Source organism: Lolium rigidum, chromosome 6 (genome assembly GCF_022539505.1).
Source record: "Lolium rigidum isolate FL_2022 chromosome 6, APGP_CSIRO_Lrig_0.1, whole genome shotgun sequence".
NCBI lineage: Eukaryota > Viridiplantae > Streptophyta > Magnoliopsida > Poales > Poaceae > Lolium > Lolium rigidum.
The window spans coordinates 152,997,766-153,017,861 of NC_061513.1; the positions used below are offsets into that span (position 1 = coordinate 152,997,766).

General features: G+C 44.1%; 2 protein-coding genes across 2 annotated transcripts; one reads left to right on the forward strand and one right to left on the reverse strand.

Moving 5' to 3' along the window:
• The first annotated feature begins 211 nt into the window (after positions 1 to 211).
• On the forward strand, positions 212 to 4,207 carry LOC124661767. Its single transcript, XM_047199644.1, has 7 exons — positions 212 to 479; positions 999 to 1,306; positions 1,416 to 2,132; positions 2,770 to 2,898; positions 2,990 to 3,193; positions 3,518 to 3,718; positions 3,822 to 4,207. The coding sequence occupies exons 1-7, from the start codon at positions 212 to 214 to the stop codon at positions 3,945 to 3,947; spliced, it is 1,953 nt and encodes a 650-aa protein (XP_047055600.1). The 3' UTR covers positions 3,948 to 4,207.
• A 5,542-nt stretch (positions 4,208 to 9,749) lies between these two features.
• On the reverse strand, positions 9,750 to 16,020 carry LOC124660510 (potassium channel AKT1-like). The gene is given in 11 exon segments (XM_047198331.1): positions 9,750 to 10,948; positions 11,110 to 11,185; positions 11,280 to 11,477; positions 11,873 to 12,058; positions 12,150 to 12,194; positions 12,342 to 12,440; positions 12,531 to 12,776; positions 12,876 to 13,193; positions 13,281 to 13,347; positions 13,528 to 13,884; positions 15,809 to 16,020. Coding segments are annotated over 11 exon segments (2,685 nt in total). The 3' UTR covers positions 9,750 to 10,067.
• Between the last annotated feature and the right edge of the window lie 4,076 nt (positions 16,021 to 20,096).

Here is a 20,096-nt window from a genome sequence, read left to right on the forward strand (position 1 = left end):
CTCCCTTCTCCCTCTCCCCCGTCGCCGGCCGCTTCCTCTTCACGCCCCCACCTCCTCTCCTCTCCCCCACTATCCCCAGCACCCGAACCCTAAACCCACAGAGCACCAGCGCGGCCTCCGCCAACGCCTGTCGCATGCGCGCTGCGTCGTAGCCTAGGCCGCCGGCGATCGCCGGAGTTGGGGTCCTGCGCGTTGGAGACGGCGCGGGAAGATGGGGGCTGGCGGGAAGGGGTGGACGGAGACGGCGACCCGGGTGGTGAAGACGGCCTGGTTCATGGTGGTGATGGTGGCGTCGCTGCTCGCCGCGTCGGCGCCCGTCGTGGTGGCCGCCGGCGACGTGGCCGTGGCGCTCTGGCTCGAGGCGAGCCTCGGCTGCCTGCGCTGCGGCGGGCTGCGGGACCACTTCCGGCACTACGCCTTCCGGAGCTCGCTCTTGGACATACCGCTCGTCTCCGTCCTCCGATCTCTCGTCATCGCCTGTAAGCTGCCATTGCTTGCTTCCTCAATGCTGTTATAGTGTGCTCGCGCAAGTGCTGAGAAATCGGGCATGAACGGGTTTGGTTTACTAGTCCCCTTTGTGCTCTGGATAATCGATTTACTGCTTGTTTTTGGGATTTGGGCGCTTTGCTTAGGACTTTCCTCTTTTCTTGGCATTTATATTAGAGGATTTGGTGATCTGAAAGCTACATCTGTGCTTGGCTTCTTTCGTTTCGGCGAAATGGGAATCTTTTGGTGGAAAGAAAACTGCCCGTTTCCTCAGTCATTAATTAGAGGGCATACATCTGTTGCTTGTTGTCCCATTGTGATGTTCCCTCCTCTTCTATTCAACTGTACGTAGTACTACTAATTTTGCTAAACTGCGTCATCTGGCTAAGTGGGCTGCTTGAAACATGATGAAGGAAATTCAAAAAGTTCAGACCAGTTTACAGTACTCGTAGGAGTATTTGGAGGAGAATAATTATCAGATTCCACTAGCCTGACCGTGTGCCTGTGTGCAGGTGTATACCTTTTGTGCGATACCTCTGGTCTTTCTCACGGCCCGTACCTTGGAACCACAACCTTCTGCTCCTTGGCTTCGCTGCTGATCTTGCTGATGAAGGCGTGCGTCTACAGTCCGGTGCAGGACATTGGGCCTGAGCTCTCACCGTCATTGGCGGATCACAAGCTGAATTTGAAGAAGCTGTGGGGAATGCCTGTGCTGTTCTTGTCCTCCTTGGTCTTTGCTCTCGGCCATGTTGTTGTTGCTTACAGAACAAGCTGCAGGGCTCGACGGAAGCTGCTTATCCATCGCATTGACCCTGAATCGGTATGTTTTTTTTTCTCCTGAATCTCACTGCGTATGATGGATTGCACAAATGAAACTATTTTTATACTTGTTTCTCTTGGTACTTATGGTTTGTGCTGCTCCTTCTCAGATTCTGGCATACAAGAATGCCTTCCCTGGATGCTACAAGGTTCCTCGATCACCCAATCCACACAGTGGGAAACTTTATTCAAGGAGTGAAAGTGAGACGAAGAGGAAAACTCTTGTCCATGATGACAGGGATATTCCAATCAGTTTTCTTGCTGATAGTGATAGCAAGTTCATTGCTTGCCAGGGGATCACTGTACATTACAAAGTGTCACGCCCATCAACCTGTGTATCTCCAGCTCCTGAATCATATCCAGAAATTAACCATGATGTACTTTCATCAAGCATTTCTCCTAGAAGACAGAGGCACGAAAGCCCGCCCTCAGCTACCTCTAGTACCCGGCGTCTTTTGAATAGGAGCTATAGTCATCAGTATCACCAAACCTCGCTCTATGCCCCACTGTTGGTCGAACCATTGACTTCTCCAACTTTGTTGGATGGCATGCCACTTCTGAACCTTGATGATGAGAGCTTACAGGTGTCTTTGAAACCTATGGGCTTGGATCTAGAGGCCGGAGAGCACGGGAAATTTGCTGTTGTTCTGGTACATGGATTTGGAGGGGGAGTATTTTCCTGGAGACATGTTACTAATTTGCTTGCTCGGCAAGTGGGTTGTACTGTGCTGGCCTTTGATCGCCCTGGATGGGGTTTAACATCTCGACCTCGCAGAAAGGACTGGGAAGACAAGAATTTGCCAAATCCATACGAGCTTGAGTCACAGGTGATCCTTGCTACTCTCTACTCAGAATGTGTCGCGTGAGTTTTTTTTTCCTTTTTTGAGAGACCTCGTAAGTACAACCAGTATTTCCCATTCATCTTCTACAAAATAAAAACTGCACTATCATTTCACTAAAGTTGCACACCTCAAACAGCGCAGGATTTAAGAGTGCACTTTTAGGTGGTAGAGATTTGTAAGAATTTCAGTTAACTGAGGATTATCAATAGTGTTAATCTGTAGGCTATATCTGGAGTGACTCAGAGATGAGAATAGTTGCATAGTGAAATGTCACTGATATTTATGAAGGATTCAGGAATAGAGAATCGCTTTTTAAAATACCCCTTGTTTCACTGAACTATGCTTAACTCGGGGGAATGCTGGCTTTTCCTTTAGCATGTTATTTTTAGTTTTAGAACTTATAACGTATACTTTGTGATATATAATTTCCTAATGGTAGTGCTATTGCCTGAATGTTTTTATATTTACATTGAAAATATTCTATGCTATTAAGAGTTTGTAATATAGTGCTGTCATATTAGAATACCATTAGTAAATTCAGTTACAATTACCGAACATTTTCCTACTGTGTTTCAAACGAAGAGATCATGTTTAACAGGATAATATTTATGCCCTTCTACAGGTTGATCTTCTCATTTCATTTTGCTCAGACATGGGCTTGCGCTCTGTGGTTTTAGTTGGCCATGATGATGGTGGCTTGCTTGCACTAAGAACTGCAGAGAAGTTACAAGCGTCTAGAGATCCTAGAGAGGTAGCAACATTTTGACCTATCACATTAATGGAATGTAAATTCATCCTTGTAATAATCATATTAAAACAACTGTTTCCTTTTGTGCTCCCAGGTTGAAGTGAAGGGAGTTGTTCTTATCGGTGTAAGCTTATCAAGAGAAGTCATTCCTGCATTTGCTCGTATACTCCTGCATACCCCTCTGAGGAAAAAGCACATGGTCCGCCCACTTCTACGTACTGAAATCACTCAGGTGATCAATCGGCGAGCATGGTTTGATGCAACCAAGTTGACAACAGATGTTCTGAACCTATACAAGGTACACACTTCCAGTGGTTTACACATCCTTTTCGATCTAATGTCAAGCCCTTGATGTCCATGCTAATTTTGGAAGTGAGTTGATCATTATTTAAATACTCTTTACAGAGCTCCAGTCAGGTAGAAAACAGTAATTTATCAGCCCACCATGTTGTCTTAATGGCACAGGCTGAACTATTCTTTCATGCTACTACTTGTATATAGCATTCATGTTTCTGTCATATAAAACATGTGCAATTTGTACCATGCATGTCCTCGTTCATTACTTCATTCTGTAAATATATATTTAACTATGAACTGACTTTAAATAAACATTTGCATTCAGGCTCCACTATTTGTTGAGGGCTGGGATGAAGCACTACATGAAGTAGGCCGCCTTTCATTTTCTACTGTCCTATCACCAAAAAGAGCAGCAGAGTTACTAAGATCAGTGGAAGACCTCCCTGTTCTGGTGGTAGCAGGTTCCGAGGATGTTCTTGTATCTCTGAAGTCAGCGCAAATCATGGCTTCAAAACTTGTAAATTCTGTAAGTTTGTCTACCACTTCATCTTGTGTACCTCATGTAGTGTGTATTTCTTCCAAAGGGATGATTGCTGATATGAATAATCCGCGTTTTGCTTCATGTGCAGAGGCTAGTAACAATATCAGGATGTGGACACTTGCCACACGAAGAGTGTGCCAAGGCATTGCTCTCGGCTCTTTCTCCGTTCATCTCAAGATTGGCATCGTCAGACGATTCATTGCAAAGATTGTAGTAGCATACACCTGTCCCTCTTCCTTTCTGCTATTTTTTTTTTGCCCTGTTACGCCCTCTCTCTATATTGAGTAGATCACCTGTAGTTGGTGTGAGTTTGTGTGAGCAATCGTTAGTTGCAAAGTAGTGGAGCCTGACCCAAAATCTCGGGGGTCCTAGAGCTCCCCAATTTTTTTGTTTGTCACATGTAATGGTGTCCCCGAATTATTTCAATCAAGCAAGTTGAATCTGTACAGCACATGCTTGCTGTGTTCTGGTCCACGTCTGCCGCAGCTCCACTCAAGATGCCACATTATCCTCTCCAGATAACTGAACTGAAATAATTTCAGCGGAGAAAACTTTAGTGCAAAATCGCTGGACGTCCAGGGGAAGTGTTAGGTGGAAACCACCTTCTGGGCCGGGGGAGGGAAGAGCTTCTGGATGCCTCTGTCCTCTCTGGCCTGTGTAGCGTGCTAAATGCCAGTGGGCATGGTATTACTGCCTTCACATGCCCACATTTCTTGCCTGGGCCGAGCATGAACATGAAGACAGCTGGTGGAACATGAGGCGTGTAAACATAGGTGTCCCTGGATCAGCCTCACCCTCACGTGGCTTGTGCTTGTTTAGGGCATCTCCAACGCGGCGATCCAAATGGACGCGCTGGACCGTCCGTTTTGGACTGTTCGGGTGGCCGCGCGGACATGCGAACAGCGCTCCGTGTCCGCTTGTCCGTTTGGATCGCACGCCAGCGGTCACGCATTTGCCCATTTGGCTTATTTCTTTGGGAAATAGGCTAGTTGGCCAGTGGCCACACATATTTATAAATAATATCAAAAAATATAGAATAATATCAAATATAGAATAATATCAAATAGTATAAAATAATATCAAATAAAATGTAGCATGGTGAAGAAACGAAATGTGTCATAGTTTGAATAAATATAAAAATTACAAATTGAGATCGTCAACTTAATTTTTGTGCTCTAGGATCTCCTTCTGCCTCTTCTCGAACCAAACTCTCTTGTCTCGCTTATGGTGGTCAAGTCGGCGTTCATGATCAGGTTGTCCTCGGCTTGCCGTTTTAGCTCAACTTCCTTCTCCTTCAACTCCACCTCTTTGGCCCTTGCCATTGCTATGGGCTCAATTTCTTTCTATTTGAGCTCAATTTCCCTAGCATTCGTCTTGGCCTTCACCTCTTCAATCTAAGCTTCCTCTTTTGGACATCGAAATAGTTCTTCCTGTCCTCTTCCTTCTCCCGGCGCCTCCTCTCATCCCTCTTGTCCGTGGACACCTCTTTCTCAGCATACATCTCCTTCAAGGTGCCGAACAATTGCATGACCAAAGCATCACACTTCATGTCGGCTTTGGTTGCCTTGTGACCTCCTGGACGACTTGCACGAGAAGCGGAGCTACCGCAAGGCTGGCCACCATCAAGGTCAATGCCCGTGGGATCTTTGGCGGTCTTGTTGCCGGTCAAGGTCGTCATGTACCCTCGTACCCCTCCTGGAACTTGGGGGTGCCCTCGAGTTCCTTCCAGCAATGAGAGAAGGCAAAGGTCTTTCCTTCATTCGCCGCTTTGCAGAAATCCAAAGCTTGCCACACCTAGAGCAAAGCAAGACAACAATGACAAACATGTGTGCAAATAACGAAAGAACAAGTTGAGGTTAAGAACTATACCAATTCCTTTATGCCGATGCCACTAACGGGAATCCGCTTCACGTGATCATACGCCGCCTGGAACTTGTTGCATTCCGTTTGAATTGTTCCCCACCTCTTTTGGAGGGACAACTCCCTGCGGTCGCTCTCAACTGGCTCTTGTACGTACCGGCGATGTTCATGGAAGTATTCATAGATCCGGCGCCAGAATGCGGTCCCCTTCTGCTCGGCACCTGTCAATGCATCTTGCCCAATGGTCAACCATCCATCGACGAGCATTTTGTCCTCCCGCATCGTGTAGTTGCTGGTTCTTTTGCTAACCCGACGACCTCGAGCTTGTGCAGCTGCGGCTTGTGTGAGCTCCTCAGCGAACAACGGCACCCGGTCGATGTTCATGGTGCCGGGATGGCCAGTGGTGTCCTCCTCTATGTCAATGGGAGGTGGCGGGGGAGCCTGGTTGGTCGAAGGATATGGAACGGTGGTCGGAATTGTCCACAGGTAAGACGGAGGGGCCTGCACGGTGGACGCTTCCTGCATCGATGGCAGCGCGCGCTCGGCCGACAAATCGTCGAGCAGGTTGCGTGCACCGGTCATCGCTGTTCCCAGGTGCTTGGGGGCCTTGGAGTTCGCCGGCGCACGGTTGAGGTCAATGGACGAAGGCGGCGGCCCCATCATGGACTCGCCCACCTCCGGTGACCCATCCCGTGGGGTACATGTACCGCCCCGACGGCGCCACCATTTCCTGCGCGTCGGGCGTGTACCAAAACGGGGCAGTCGGCGGGGCTATTAACCTTGGAGGAAGGGGCCGAGTCACGGACGAGGCCGAGCTCCCCCTCCCCCCCTGAGGCCGTGCCGGCGCCCGGGACGATCATGTGCTGAGCGAGCGCTGCGTGGCCGTAAAAGAGCATGGCATGCTCTTTCATGGTATTCGCCTTCGCCTGCGTTTGGAGTTGGAGGAGCTGCTCCGCCGCCCGCTGCCGCTCCTCCAAGGCAGCGACATCCTTCTTCCGTTGCTCGAGCGCCCTACGCCGGTCGCCCCGCTTCTTGCTCTCCATCACCCTCTGCTTCGCGGTGAGCTCGGGCTTCGCCATCTTCGTCGCCGGCCCGGGCTCCAGGACCACCAGAGCGTGCAGATCAGGAGCCGCCTCCACGAGAGGAGCGGCAATGGCCGCAAGCTGGGCCTCGTCTCCGATGGTGGCGGTGGCGGCGGCAGGAGCTTCGTCGGCCATCTCTAGGTTTTGGGAGCGGAGTGAAGTGGGTGTGTTTTGGGAGGCAGACATGCGGGCCAGGGGCGGACAAGGGGCAGACGCGAGCAGCCAGCGATCGGCGTCCGGCCACGCAAACTCGGCCAAGATTTGGTCCGGCTTTGGATCGTCCCGGACGCCGCGGCCATCCGTTTTTAGGATGGGTCCGTGCGCTGGACCGAGATTTTATCTGGTTCGACCAATCTGAACGCGCAGGCACGGGATGGATCGTCGCGTTGGAGATGCTCTTACAAAAATTACTCGAGACTGAGCCTCTGTGGCCTTACACGATCACAAACTTTGTATTTTTTTTTTTTTACACAGCTGCCTACAAAATGAGAAGGAAAGATGAGAAATTCTTATACAGCTGCTTGCGGTGAGCTACATTGCTGTTGCCATCTGGCTATTTCTGTTTAGTCATTCTCTGTCCCACAAACAAAATTTCAGAGACAAGCTGCCAGAAATTCTGATTATGATGTACTCTTGTTTTAGTGCTTTCAAGACCGTATGCAATGCAGAAAAATCACCAGTGCAATCACCTTAGTTTGTACTAGGCAACAGTGATTTCTTGAAAATGAGCACTTTATTACTTGCGTAATAGATCCGGCCTCTACATAACTAAGATGCACACAGCCACACACAAATTCGTTACAAAACCACAAAGGTGTTCAAAGATAAAAAAAAACACAGTTCAAAGAACAGTAACAAAGACTAGCTAGGAGGATCTAGCCGAAGGTCACGCTGCCACCCATGTTGGGAGAAAATATTCCTCGCCGTATCCTCCAACCGTGAAGACACCTCTGTAAATAGGTTCCGGTGCTCCACACGCTGCAACGGTATCCATGAACGAAGCAAAACTGTACACCGGTAGATGACCTGCAAAAAGGAAGAAGAAATATTATTGAAAATCTTATCATTTCTACGTAGCCACAACAACCAAATGATTGTTCCCATCCTAATAAGACGTTTAAACCTAACATCCACACCATTAAGCCAGTTGCCAAATAAATTGACAACACTACGTGGTGGGTATAAGGTAAACCCTATTTGGACGGCTGACCATATAGACCTAGCTAACTTATATTGGAAGAATAAGTGTTTAATAGTCTCGTCCAGAAGACACATTTTTTACTTCCATGCCAGTTGCGTTTGACAAGATTATCTTTAGTAAGAATTACCCCCCGACGAAGATACCATGCAAAGATTTTTGTTCTTAGTGGTATCTTCATCTTCCAAAATTTTAAATTATTATCGACCGGAAGTTCAGGCTGAATTAAAGCATTGTACATAGAAGCCACTGAGAATGAACTATTCCCGGTAAGATTCCATCAAAATACATCTGGTCTCTGCGTCAATTGAACTAACTCAAGACGTTGTAACAATTCCTGCCAAGAGGTTTGTCTGGGACCGATGAGACTTCTTCTAAAATCCACATTTGGTGGGAAATTTTCCAACACCTTAGCGATAGTATCGCTTTTGTGGCGCACTATATTGTACAGTACCGGATATTGTTCTCGGAGTGTGGTGTTACCCAACCATTTATCCTCATAGAAACGAATTTCCGATCCATCCTTAATAGAGAAAGATCCATATGGAAAGAAAAACTTCTTTGTTTCCATAAGACCAGCCCAAAAGTGCGAATCTCCTGGTCTCCAAATAACCTGAGATAAAGCCTTTGAGGCAATATACTTCCTCTTGAGGAGTGTTTTCCATATGCTCTCTTCGGTAAGTAGCTTATACAATCATTTACCGAGTGCCCTATTCTTGACCTGGAGGTCTTGAATACCAAGTCCTCCATGATCTTTGGGCCGACACAGCACACTTCATTTAGCCAGCCGATATTTACGCTTCTCGCAATCCCCTTGCCAGAAGAATGTTGATTGAAAATAATCCAAACGTTTTAAGACTCCTCTGGGAAGTTGGAAGAAAGATATCATATATAGTACCATATTACTCAGTACCGCATTTATGAGAACTAATGTTCCTTCCAAGGACAGCAATTTACCTTTCCAACTACTTAATATAATCTGAAGCTTTTCCTTAACAAATTTCCACTCAGCATTGGTAAGTCTACGATAATGAATCGGAATTCCAAAGTACCTAATTGGAAATTGGCCTTGGCCACACCCGAAAAGTTCAGCATACTCTGCAACATGGTCTTGGGCCTCGCCAAAACAAAACAATTCACTTTTATGTAAAACTTATTTTCAGGCCCGACAAAAGCTCGAACGTAGAAAGAATTAACTTTAGGTTATGAGCCTTGTCTATGTCATGATCCATAAAAGTATTGTATCATCGGCATATTGAAGAATGGATAACCCTCCATCAACCAGATGAGGAATAACCCCCTCAATTTGGCCCTCAGACTTTGCACGTTCAATCAAGACATCAAGCATACCAGCCACTATATTAAATAGCACTGGCGATCATTGATCTCCCTGTCTTAGTCAGTTCTTAGTCTGGAAGTATTTGCCCACAACATCATTGACTTTAATGGCAACACTTCCGCCCGAGATAAAACTATTGATTAACGCACGCCACTCATCACAGAAATCTTTCATTCTAAGAGTTTGTTGCAAAAAGGACCACTTAATCTTATCATAGGGCTTTTCAAAGTCAATCTTTAAAATGACACCATTTAACTTCTTTCTATGCAATTCATGAACAGTTTCATGGAGGACTACGACCCATCCAGAATATTCCGTCCTTGCATAAAAGCAGTTTGAGAAGGTCTAATCACATGACCTGCCACCGAATTTAATCGGATCGTGGCAACCTTAGTGAATATTTTAAAGCACACGTTAAGAAGACAAATAGAACGGTATTGTTGAATTATTTCTGCTTCATTAACCTAGGCAACAGTGATGTTAGCAGGTTGCTGGCAACATTTCTATAAATTCAAAGCTTTCGAGCACCCATAGGAAGAAGTAAAGGATGCTGAGATGCATAATAATAATAGCTAGATAACCTTTGGACATCTTTTCCAACGAAAGAGGAACCTATACAATTTCTGCATTCCCGGCAGACAAAAAATTCTACTCAAGGTATGCCGCCCTACCACTTGGAAATGATTATACACTTCACTCCGTGTGGACATAACCCAAGTTCACCATATTTTTCATGGTGGAGCAGCTATTGGTGATTTCCAGCTACTCTTTCATCATTGGCTTTTGTTACAAGGGTAGTTCAACATTTCCCCCTTTACCCAAATTATAGTAAACCACAATTCTATCACTATTTTTTTATCTTGTTTGCGTGACATCTGGCACCCAGTTGTCGCTGGCAAGAATAAGACGATCACCATCTCGAATGAGCTCAATCTCGTCCACCTCAGCACCCTCGAATGTCAGGACCTTAGTAGGCATCACGTCGAACTTCTTTCTGCCTAGTTGAAGAAGGTCCTGCATCGTCCGCGGTAAGACAACAAGCTTCCCAGCAGTGTTGCCCATCTCCGGACAGCTGATTATCACCCTGATGAGTGGCTTATGATGGTCCTGACGATAACTCGGGCCACCTGTTGCTGCAAGACCTCTTGACAGTAGATGGTCAGTGTCTCGGTGTGGATGAGGTGAAGAGATGACCCCGAGTAGGGAGTTATGAAAGCTGACTTTCCTCCTGCCTAGTTTCTGTGTAAGAACTTTGCTGGGTGGCTCAGTGTCGTCGCGGATCACGTTCTGCATCGACGGATCACTGCTGAACCTGCCTAGAAGCATAGGTGCAACCCTGCCATTTGAGTTGAACTTCCTTGGAGCTGGCTGTTGTTTAAATAATTGTTGTATTTCTTCATGGCCTTGTTGCTCAGCTAGAGCTCTTGGGGTCCAGCCGCTGCTCTCCTGCTTGTCAATGTCGGCCCTGTGTTTCAGCAACAACTTAACCATCTCAACATTTCCGTCACAGACAGCACGGTGCAGCGGAATGTTTCCATCTTTGGATGGCCTGTTTGCATCATGGATGCGATTGAGTATTTCCTCGAGCAGTTCTATATTGTTTTGCTCAATTGCAATGCAACAATATAAGCCTGTATCCCCCAATGACAGATCTGCACCGCCATTGACTAACTGTTGCACAACTGTATCATGCTTTGCATACAAAGCCTCCCATAGCGGAACCTTTCCTTCTGAATCTGGATATTGGAAGAATTAAAGGCACATCAGAGGGGCGTATGATGAAACCTACATAAACTTAACAATTCTTTGCAATTAATAAGAGATGATAGATTTGCTTCATTATGATGATATATAATTTACAAGGAAAAATTATCACAATTCTAGCTGTAGGCTTTACCCCTGGCATTTGGATCAGCTCCAAACTCTAACAGAAGCTTGACACACTGCTCATTTCCCATGGAAGCAGATATGTGCTGTTGATCATGAAATTGAAGGATTATCATTTTCCTGCTTATACAAAATATATGTCTAATAAGGAAGATGTTGTGCATTGATGAGAATACTGACCAGTGCTGTACGCCCATCTTGATCTGACTCGTTTGGATCCAAATTACGTTTAAGTAGTTGATGCAGCAAATTTTCGTCTCCTCTAGTTACTGCAAAGCACAGTGTAATTGGCAACTCCAGACGACCTCGAGCTAGCATGTTCTCGATCTCCTTTAGCACACCTACCATTACGCCGTCGTCTTTCTTATCTTTTAGTAACTGTACAAAAAGAGGATCTTAATAGGCGTACAACAATTGTTCGTGGTATATTATTCGCAAAGAAAAAATGTTTGTGGTATTACAGTGTTCACAAGCAAACAGCATTTATAACACATTTTCAGCATAGTTGGTTACAGTTGAGCATTCGAGGATACTAATCAGGCAATATCCCGCATGAATGTAATTGAAGGATCTAAGGTGATCTAGTAATTATGTGAGGACTGAGCTTTCAATTTCACATGTTGTCAAGCAAGGTGAACAGAAGGGGTCGGATGCGGGGTGTACTAAAAAGCTCCAGCAGAGTAGTTCAAGATCTTAACAAGAAAAGATTAATGGTCTCTGTAAATGTGCAATTTCAGGAAAGATAACAGTGAAAGGTAATATGGATAGTATACCTGAATAAGGTTGTTCATTATGATAGTTCCATCTCCAACATTGGATTGAACAATGCTGAGAAAGGATGTCCGGTTCATGCGTAGAAGCTGACACAAGGATCTCGTCCGAACTGTGAATATTTGAGGCCTATAGCAAAGAACCCCAATTTCTCCAACAACATCTCCGGACTTAGCAACTCCCACCACCTGGAGATTACCAAATACCAACATATTATTTAAGCACCATTTGATGTATACATTTCCTTCAAGTTCAGCATCAAAGCCACACAGGACTTACCTGTTCTGCACCATGTTCCGCACCATTTTGTAGCTCAAGTAACTCCTGAAAAAGCAACATGTTTATTGATTATCAGAATGACAGTTACACTTTCCGTGTTAAAAAGTATAACTACTTTTTTTATATGTACTACTCATACATAACTATACCAACTATGAATAAAAAGGAATTAGGAAAAAACAGGATTCTTACCACACTACCAGAAACTAAAATGTAGAAGTCAGTGGGTGCTTCATTCTGCAAAATCACATCCTCCCTAGGTGGAAAGTATTCAGCTTTCATCTCTGAAACCTTTAAAAGTAATCATGAAAAATAACAATATAAGAAAATATTCGGGAGGAGCTAACTAAAATAAAGACTAAATAATCACCACTGCCTCACCAGTTGAAAAATTAGATCATTAGATACTCCTTGAAATAAGTAAATGTTTTGAACTAGATGGAGAAAGAGATAGTGCGAAATGCTGGATCTAATAGCCTTAGGCAGCGCATCGAGAGTCTCTTGTTGCTGAAGGCCTTCCGAGTCTGTCCTGAACTTTAAGCTAAGGTGTGATATCATCTGATCTTGTAACCGTGGTGGTAGCTGATTCCTAAGTGCAAAGCTGGTTGCTGCTTGAATTGTATCCCGCTTTAAACCAAAAGAAAACAGAAAGAGGTTCTCAGAGTCGTAAATTAAAGTAACTATTCAATGTATATATCAACCAAAGGTCAGTAAAACAAAACTCACATATTTTCGAGTACGGCTAGTGCCATGGACAACCAAATTGGTCATGTTGCCAATCAAATAAGCAGTCAATCCAAGGTTGAAGAACATGTAGAAAATGTTGAAAATCATTTCCCTTATGTTTTCTGCATGATAATCCCCGTAACCCACAGTGGTAAGTGTGGTGATTGACCAATATACTGATGTTACATAGCGAATCCACAAGCCCTGTTGATGAAAATCTTCCATACTATTGCCAATCCACGTTTCCTTTGGGATTGGATACCTATCAGCAAGAAGATAGTAGAAGCATGCTGCACAGTGCACGGCAAAAAGTGTGACCTACAAGATGAAAGGTAAGGAAAGATGATATCATTTATCAGGAATATTAAATTTGCAAGAGAACACAGTGATGTTCATAGCACTTACACAAATGAGCTTTGCACATCGGACCCAGAAGTAATTGAAGTGTCTATCCTTCTCCAATCTTTAAAATGAAGAAACAAACGTTAAAAAATGGCACAAAGATAATAGCCCAATTAACAAGTTTTTTGTTTGCAGGGAACCAATTAACAAGTTTTAACAGTACTTGGTCAGATTTGGATAGAAGAGCAGGACATATGAACATAAAAACCATTTTTTATATTGACCCATTACCACAAACATACCTAGCAAAAGGGAGCTGACTCTCCGGAGACGCCATAGACGAAGCATGTTGAAGAATCCATAAGACCTGAGCTTTGAAGGAAGTATCTTGCGAGCAAATTCTGATGGGATGGTGGATGCAACATCAAGAACAAACCAGCTGGTAGTATAACGCCAAGCAATTTTCTTTGGATCATCTTCAAGCAAATATGTTAGTCTGTCCAGGTAGGCTACAAAGAAGGTCAGCATGATGTCAATTGCGAAGATTGCATTCACGGCATTGTCCGTGGCAGCTAGGCCTCCTTTAGGAACCCGAATGAAGCCAAATTCGAATGGGGAGACCCACGCAGAGTAGACTACAAGAACTATGAGGAAAGTCTCCCATAATCTGCACAGTGTTAATAAAACGATATCAGAAGTGATGCATGTCTTATGTCTGTATATAATATAAAAACAATTAGCCTGTTTAAAAGTGTGATATATGCCTTATGCCCAGATTGTTTAGCATTATTGCGTAGTTGGTGTGAAGCATTGCTATCTGCTGGTTACTAGAAGTCTAGTTCACGGGGCAGCTCAATACAGCTTCCTTTTGTCGAAAAATTCTAGCACCCCCATTTTCTTTCATTCACGTCTGAAGTTACCACTTGCTGAATTGAAGATTTCCTTACATAAAAGGAGTCATCTTAGGGAAAAGAAAGGGACTTAATAAATATCTAGAAAACCATAAAAACTCTACCCTTTTCCACCACAAAAATCACATGGAAATCAGTTTTTCATTAAAACTACGTCAAACAATGCGAAGAAGTTCTATAGAACTCTAGAAGAAGTATCACATGTATGCAAGATGATACTGAATTAAGTACAAAATTTCAAGATACAAACTTAATCTACCCTGGGAAGATAACAAACTGTCAAATGAAGAGCGATGCCAATTAAGAAAAATACTAATTTGTCAACTGTATCTTCAAATGCACCTGAGTTTGATATTAGATTTTACATTCACGTACAATATTACACTTAATATGATTATTTTGAGAATTTTAGACTTGTACATGCAGTCTCCACCGACGAGGTGGTTCCATGTACATAAACTTGCATGGGCATCTATTGTGTGTGCCAAGTTTTTCCGGTATCAGTAATAACTGAATTAAGAAGCAATATATAACAAGAGATGGCATTTGCTGTTGCTTTGTTTTCCTTTCTGTTTCTGGCTGCTTGGGCTGGTGTACGCTTTGCGCCTTATTAATTTGCATTTCTTCTAATATGAAATGTTGCGTAATTAGCTGATTAGACGTGTGTCTGAGAAAAAAAAGGCCAGTATCAGATGCATGATACTCTCATTATGACCAGGCTCAAGTAATTCCAATAATTTCAACTTCCTGGAACTCCGTATGGCAAACCACGTGGCTTCGTTTTCAACGAGAATGGGGCCAGGGAGGTTGTGATCCCAGGAATACAATATAATTCAAAGAAAGAAACAATAAAGAAATGGTTCCCATGTGAGTTCCGTGAATGAGCCTTTGGAGAAGGAAGCATCGCTGGAGAAAATGCAACAAGTGTCGGCATCAAAATCACGATTTCCTTGTCCGTCTACTGAAAAAGGATGGACTAAAGCAGTCGTAGAAAGGCCCAAGCAGTCCAAAGTGGTAAATGAAAATAAGCAGAAAAGGCGAGTACTATATAGTAGGCAAAGGCCTAAACAAGTCAATTATTCAGTTTAAGTCAACCAAGCAAAAGATGACGAGTACTAACTACTACAAATGCATAAACAGATGAATTATTCAGTTGAAGTCAGCGCTGGAGAACATACAGAAATAATGAAGTTTTATTTTATCCAACGGGGCTTTGGTTTATGTGTTCCAGAAAATATAATAATCAGAGGACAGGCTATGAAGTTCTGATCGAAGAAAAAAAGAGGAGAAACGCGGAGCATAGCAAATACTACAATTTATATAACATGATAATACTACTAATAATAAACCTGGTAAGAGAAAGGGACAGAACAAAGCAAAAAATTGCAAAGCTTCCACTTTGCAGAAGCTCAACGGCGGACTATCGACCTCTTAATTTTCTTTTTCAGTTTGAAAGTATCGATCTATTAAATTAAAGTAAAGCGAACCACCGAGGACGATCGAACCGGAAACGGCCAATGCGGAAGAGACCAAGTTGTCTTTGAAACCAAGCGGGCAAGCGGCGCGGAGAGATAGAGGGATGTGAGAGATGTGATGACGACAGGAGACTAGGATAGCTGGTAACCGAGGAGCAATGATGAAGATTCTGGAGACTAGCGAGGAGAAGCGAAAGTTAGTTACCTGTAACGGCGGTCGTAGGGGGAGATGATGAAGCGGCGGAGCTTGACACGGCGGTTGCTCCGCGCGCCGAGCGATGGCAGGATGCCGCTGGAGAGGCTGTAGTGGCTGCCATCGCGCGACATCTCCCTCTCCAGCGCGTCCCCGACGGCGCCGCTGCCGCCCTCGCCCCACGGCCCGCACGCCCGCATCCTACCGGCGCCGAACCTCGCCATTGCGCCCCGACGGACGGCAGTAGAGAAGACTCTTTCGTGTGATGTGTGTGGATTTTAATGGAGGTAGGGAGGACCACAAAATCTTGCGTTGTGGTGTGGACTAATCTCAGCCGGATTCTCTTGCTGCCTGGGTTTTTCGGGCGGCGACGACGGTCCGGGTGGAGACGAGACCCTTGGGAGTTGGGAGTTTGGGGTTCGGTCGAGATCACGCGCCCCGCGAAGGTGCTTTTATGGAGGAGGGTCAGCGGCGCGAGTGGGCGGCCTCGATCGCGGTTCGTTGTCGAGCAAACGCGCGGTGTCCGTCGTAGCTAGACCACCGGCGAGGTTCCTTCGCGCTAAAAGCGGTCGCACACGTGCGCGCCGGGCTCCGATCACCAACACAAAGACAGTTTTTCTTTTCTTTTACCCCAAGCCTCCTTTTAGCATCCGTGTTTGACACTGAATCCGAATAGAGCTATCCATATAATTTGCTTCTATATTACCACCTCTTTCCCTCTCACGCCCTCCTATTTTGCTTCATCTTTCCTGTTCTAAATTGGTCCATTCGATTGAGGATATCTTTTTAGCCTTTTTTAGAAACAGATAAAATATATGAAACCCATTCCATGAAAGTGGAAGAAATCTTGTGATCCATGGCGCATCCTTTAAGTTTTTTTTTTTTTTTTTTTTTTTTTTTTTTGGAAAGGGGTAAACGGCAAACTTATAACATGGCTATGATGGTGTGAATTATATAGTGGTAACAATGCGACATTTATCTGAGAAATGATCCTCTTCACTCGTGGCATTTACCTCTGAATGATCCTCTTCTCTCATGGTCTCTTTATGAAATAAGGAATATACCACGAATCAAGATACTAGAACACATCTAATTTATGTCCATTATAGTGGTAACGTGGCATTTATTTGCATAGCTATGTATGTCAGTCATGTAAGAGGTGTGAGTTGTATTACATGATAATAGTAGTGCGCTTATCCATTTGCATTGTCATATTTATGTCATTCATAAAATAGATATGTTTTGTGCATGAAAATAGTAATGTTCTTAATTATAGATATATTTGTCAATCATATAAGGGGTATCAGTTCTACCATTCAATACATGATTTCTCAATTACATCCATTGCGGAGTTTGAGGATAAATGTCTCTAACTAAATTTTCTAGTAAAGTATATAATTAATAGAATCCTCATTGATAGATGAAAATGCAAACAAGAACTATACTCTTACCGATCCAGGCAGAGGATGTCTACAACGCAACATATATACCGTCTATAGCGCACTATCTCATACGAAATTCATGTACTTGCCATCATGCTAGCTTCTCTTGTCACCTGCTAAAGGATCCATAGTCCTTGCTCTTCTTTTAGACTGAAGACTCGAAATGAGCCCGGCTTTGAATTAACGAAGCCATCAACCGGCTAGGAGTTACAATAACGGTTACAACACACACCAGGGCAAAGTGCACACCGAAACCTACAAGAGAAGACAACACAGAAAACGTCAAGCAAAAACGCCAGCTTGGACCAAGATGAAGGAGCCTAGTCTTCTGTTGCGCCGGAGAGAGCACGACCATGTCCATACCAACAAATCTCCATCGCTCCATGATGACCCACAAGTATAGGGGATCGCAACAGTCTTCGAGGAAAGTAAAACACAAATTTATTAATTCGACACAAGGGGAGCCAAAGAATGTTTATAAGCTTTAACAGATGAGTTGTCAATTCAGCTGCACCTAGAAATAGAGTTGCTCGCAACAGTTTATCAGTAGTAACAGTTTTATAGCAGTGGTAGTAGTGAAGTAACAACAGTAATGAAATAAAAACAACGGTAGCGATGATTGCAGTAGACAACATGATTAAAATACTGTAGGCACATGGATGGATGAACGGACGCTGCATGGATAAGATAAATTCATATAATAAACAAGACGTGGGTATTGCAAGTAATAATGATAAAAGCATCCTAGTATAAAATAACCATAGGCGTGTGTTCCTATTTAGTCGTGTGTGCTCGCAATGAGAAACTTGCACGACACCTTTTGTCCTACCAGCCCGTTTACAGCGGGGCTTAAAGGGAATCTACTGGTAATTAAGGTACTCCTTTTAATAGCGTACTGGAGCAAAGCATTAAAACTCCGTGAACATAAGTGATCCTCACATCATAGCCCCCCTTCGGTTATCCCAATTGTTGTCACTTTGGGGTCTCAGATTCCGGACAACAATATGTGTACACAACTTGCAGGTACGATCATAAACAATAATTATCCTCATGAATCAATAACATGTTCAGATCTGAGATCACGACACTCGGGCCCAAAGTGAAAAGCATTAAGCATAGCAAGTTGCAACAATGTCAAAAATACTAACAGCGGATACTAGGCACTATGCCCCTAACAATCTTATTGCTATTGCATAAACAATCTCATCCAATCCCTACCATCCCCTACAGCCTACAGCGGGGAAATTACTCACACATGGATGGGGGAATCATGGATGGTTGATGGAGAGGCGTCGGTGATGGTGATGGCGATGTTCTCCTCCAATTTTCTGTCCCGGGAGGGTGACAGAACGGAGTTTCTGGTTCCCGGATTGGAGTTTCTGGTGGCAGCGGAGCAGCGAAACTCTTTCTGGAAAAACATCGAATCCCCCTCAATTTTTACGGTCAGAGGCTTACTATTATCCGGAGCGGCGCCGGCTCTGGCCCAGGGCAAGAAGTGCGTTGGCCCGGGCCCGACCAAAATAGGGGCCCATTATATCTAGCACAGTACATATAGGAAGATTAGAGGAAAAAAAGAGGAGGCCCATCTATCGATCCAAGAAGCACGTAGCCACACACGCACGGAAGAAGTCGAGAAGTTGACGATTCATTTTCCTTCAACAGAATCTCGTACCGCACAGAAACCTCGCCTTGGCTAAATCCCTAATTCAGTTTTCCTTGATCCCTAGCTATTACCTAATGAAACACTGCATGATCACACGGAGCAGCGCCTAACAGAGAGTTGGAGACAGGGAGCAGCCTAGGGAAAGTCGTCAAGAAATCAAGCAGGTAATTCTTCTCAGATCACAATTTCTGCGAGACCTTGCAGGCGAAGTGGCCAACTCTATCTTTTCTGTTCAAAATCAAAATTTATAAATCCAGTGGCCAGATTTTTGTGTTCCATAGCTCCATTTCTTATCTATCAGTTTACTCAGTTTATTCTGGCTCGGTCACATCTAGAGGAATACGAATTTGTCATTAACGACTTTGCATAAAAAAGCGAACAAAAATCTCGTTTCTCATGATTAATCGGCTTGGAGGTATGTTCGCATGCTATTTGAAGGTTCATCCAGAACTTCAAATGTTATATTTACTATTAAATGATATAATTTTTTATGTTGTACGGTTTATATTATATTTGTCAAACTGGCAATTTAGGGGTACCTATACTTGGTTTAGAACAAAGGCAAAAGTATTTATCAAATATGTGATATTACTGACAAAATATTGCGGTTTATGAGTTCATAATAATTTTATATGCGATAGATTTTTCTTTCTTTGTTGGGCCCATTGCTAAAGTTTACCCTGGGGCCTTCAAAATCCTAGAGTCGGCCCTGGTCCGGAGGAGAGGTTGAGGAGGCGGCCACACCACCCCTATGTGGGGCCAGGGCTGGCCCGCATCTAGGCCAGGTGTGGGCCCCTCGTGGCCCTTCTCCGTCTCGTCTTCTGGCTCCGTGAGTCTTCGGGTAAAATAGGGACTTTGCGATATTTTCCGGGAATTTTTCTGAAAGTTGGATTTCTGCACAAAAACGAGACACCAGAGCAATTCTGTTGAAAACAGCTTAGTCATATTCAAAACACACAAATTAGAGGGCAAACAATAGCAAAATTGTTCGGGAAAGTAGATACATTTTGGTCATATCAACTCCCCCAAGGTTAGATTATTGCTTGTCCTCAAGCAATTCAGTGACAACTGAGTGCGATAAAAGAAACTTTCACGAACCTATTTGCTTCATATGATGTATATATTCTCACTATATGATCAAGTAATTAGGCAATTCATGATAAGAACTATGCAACTAAGGCTACTCAATAGTCAT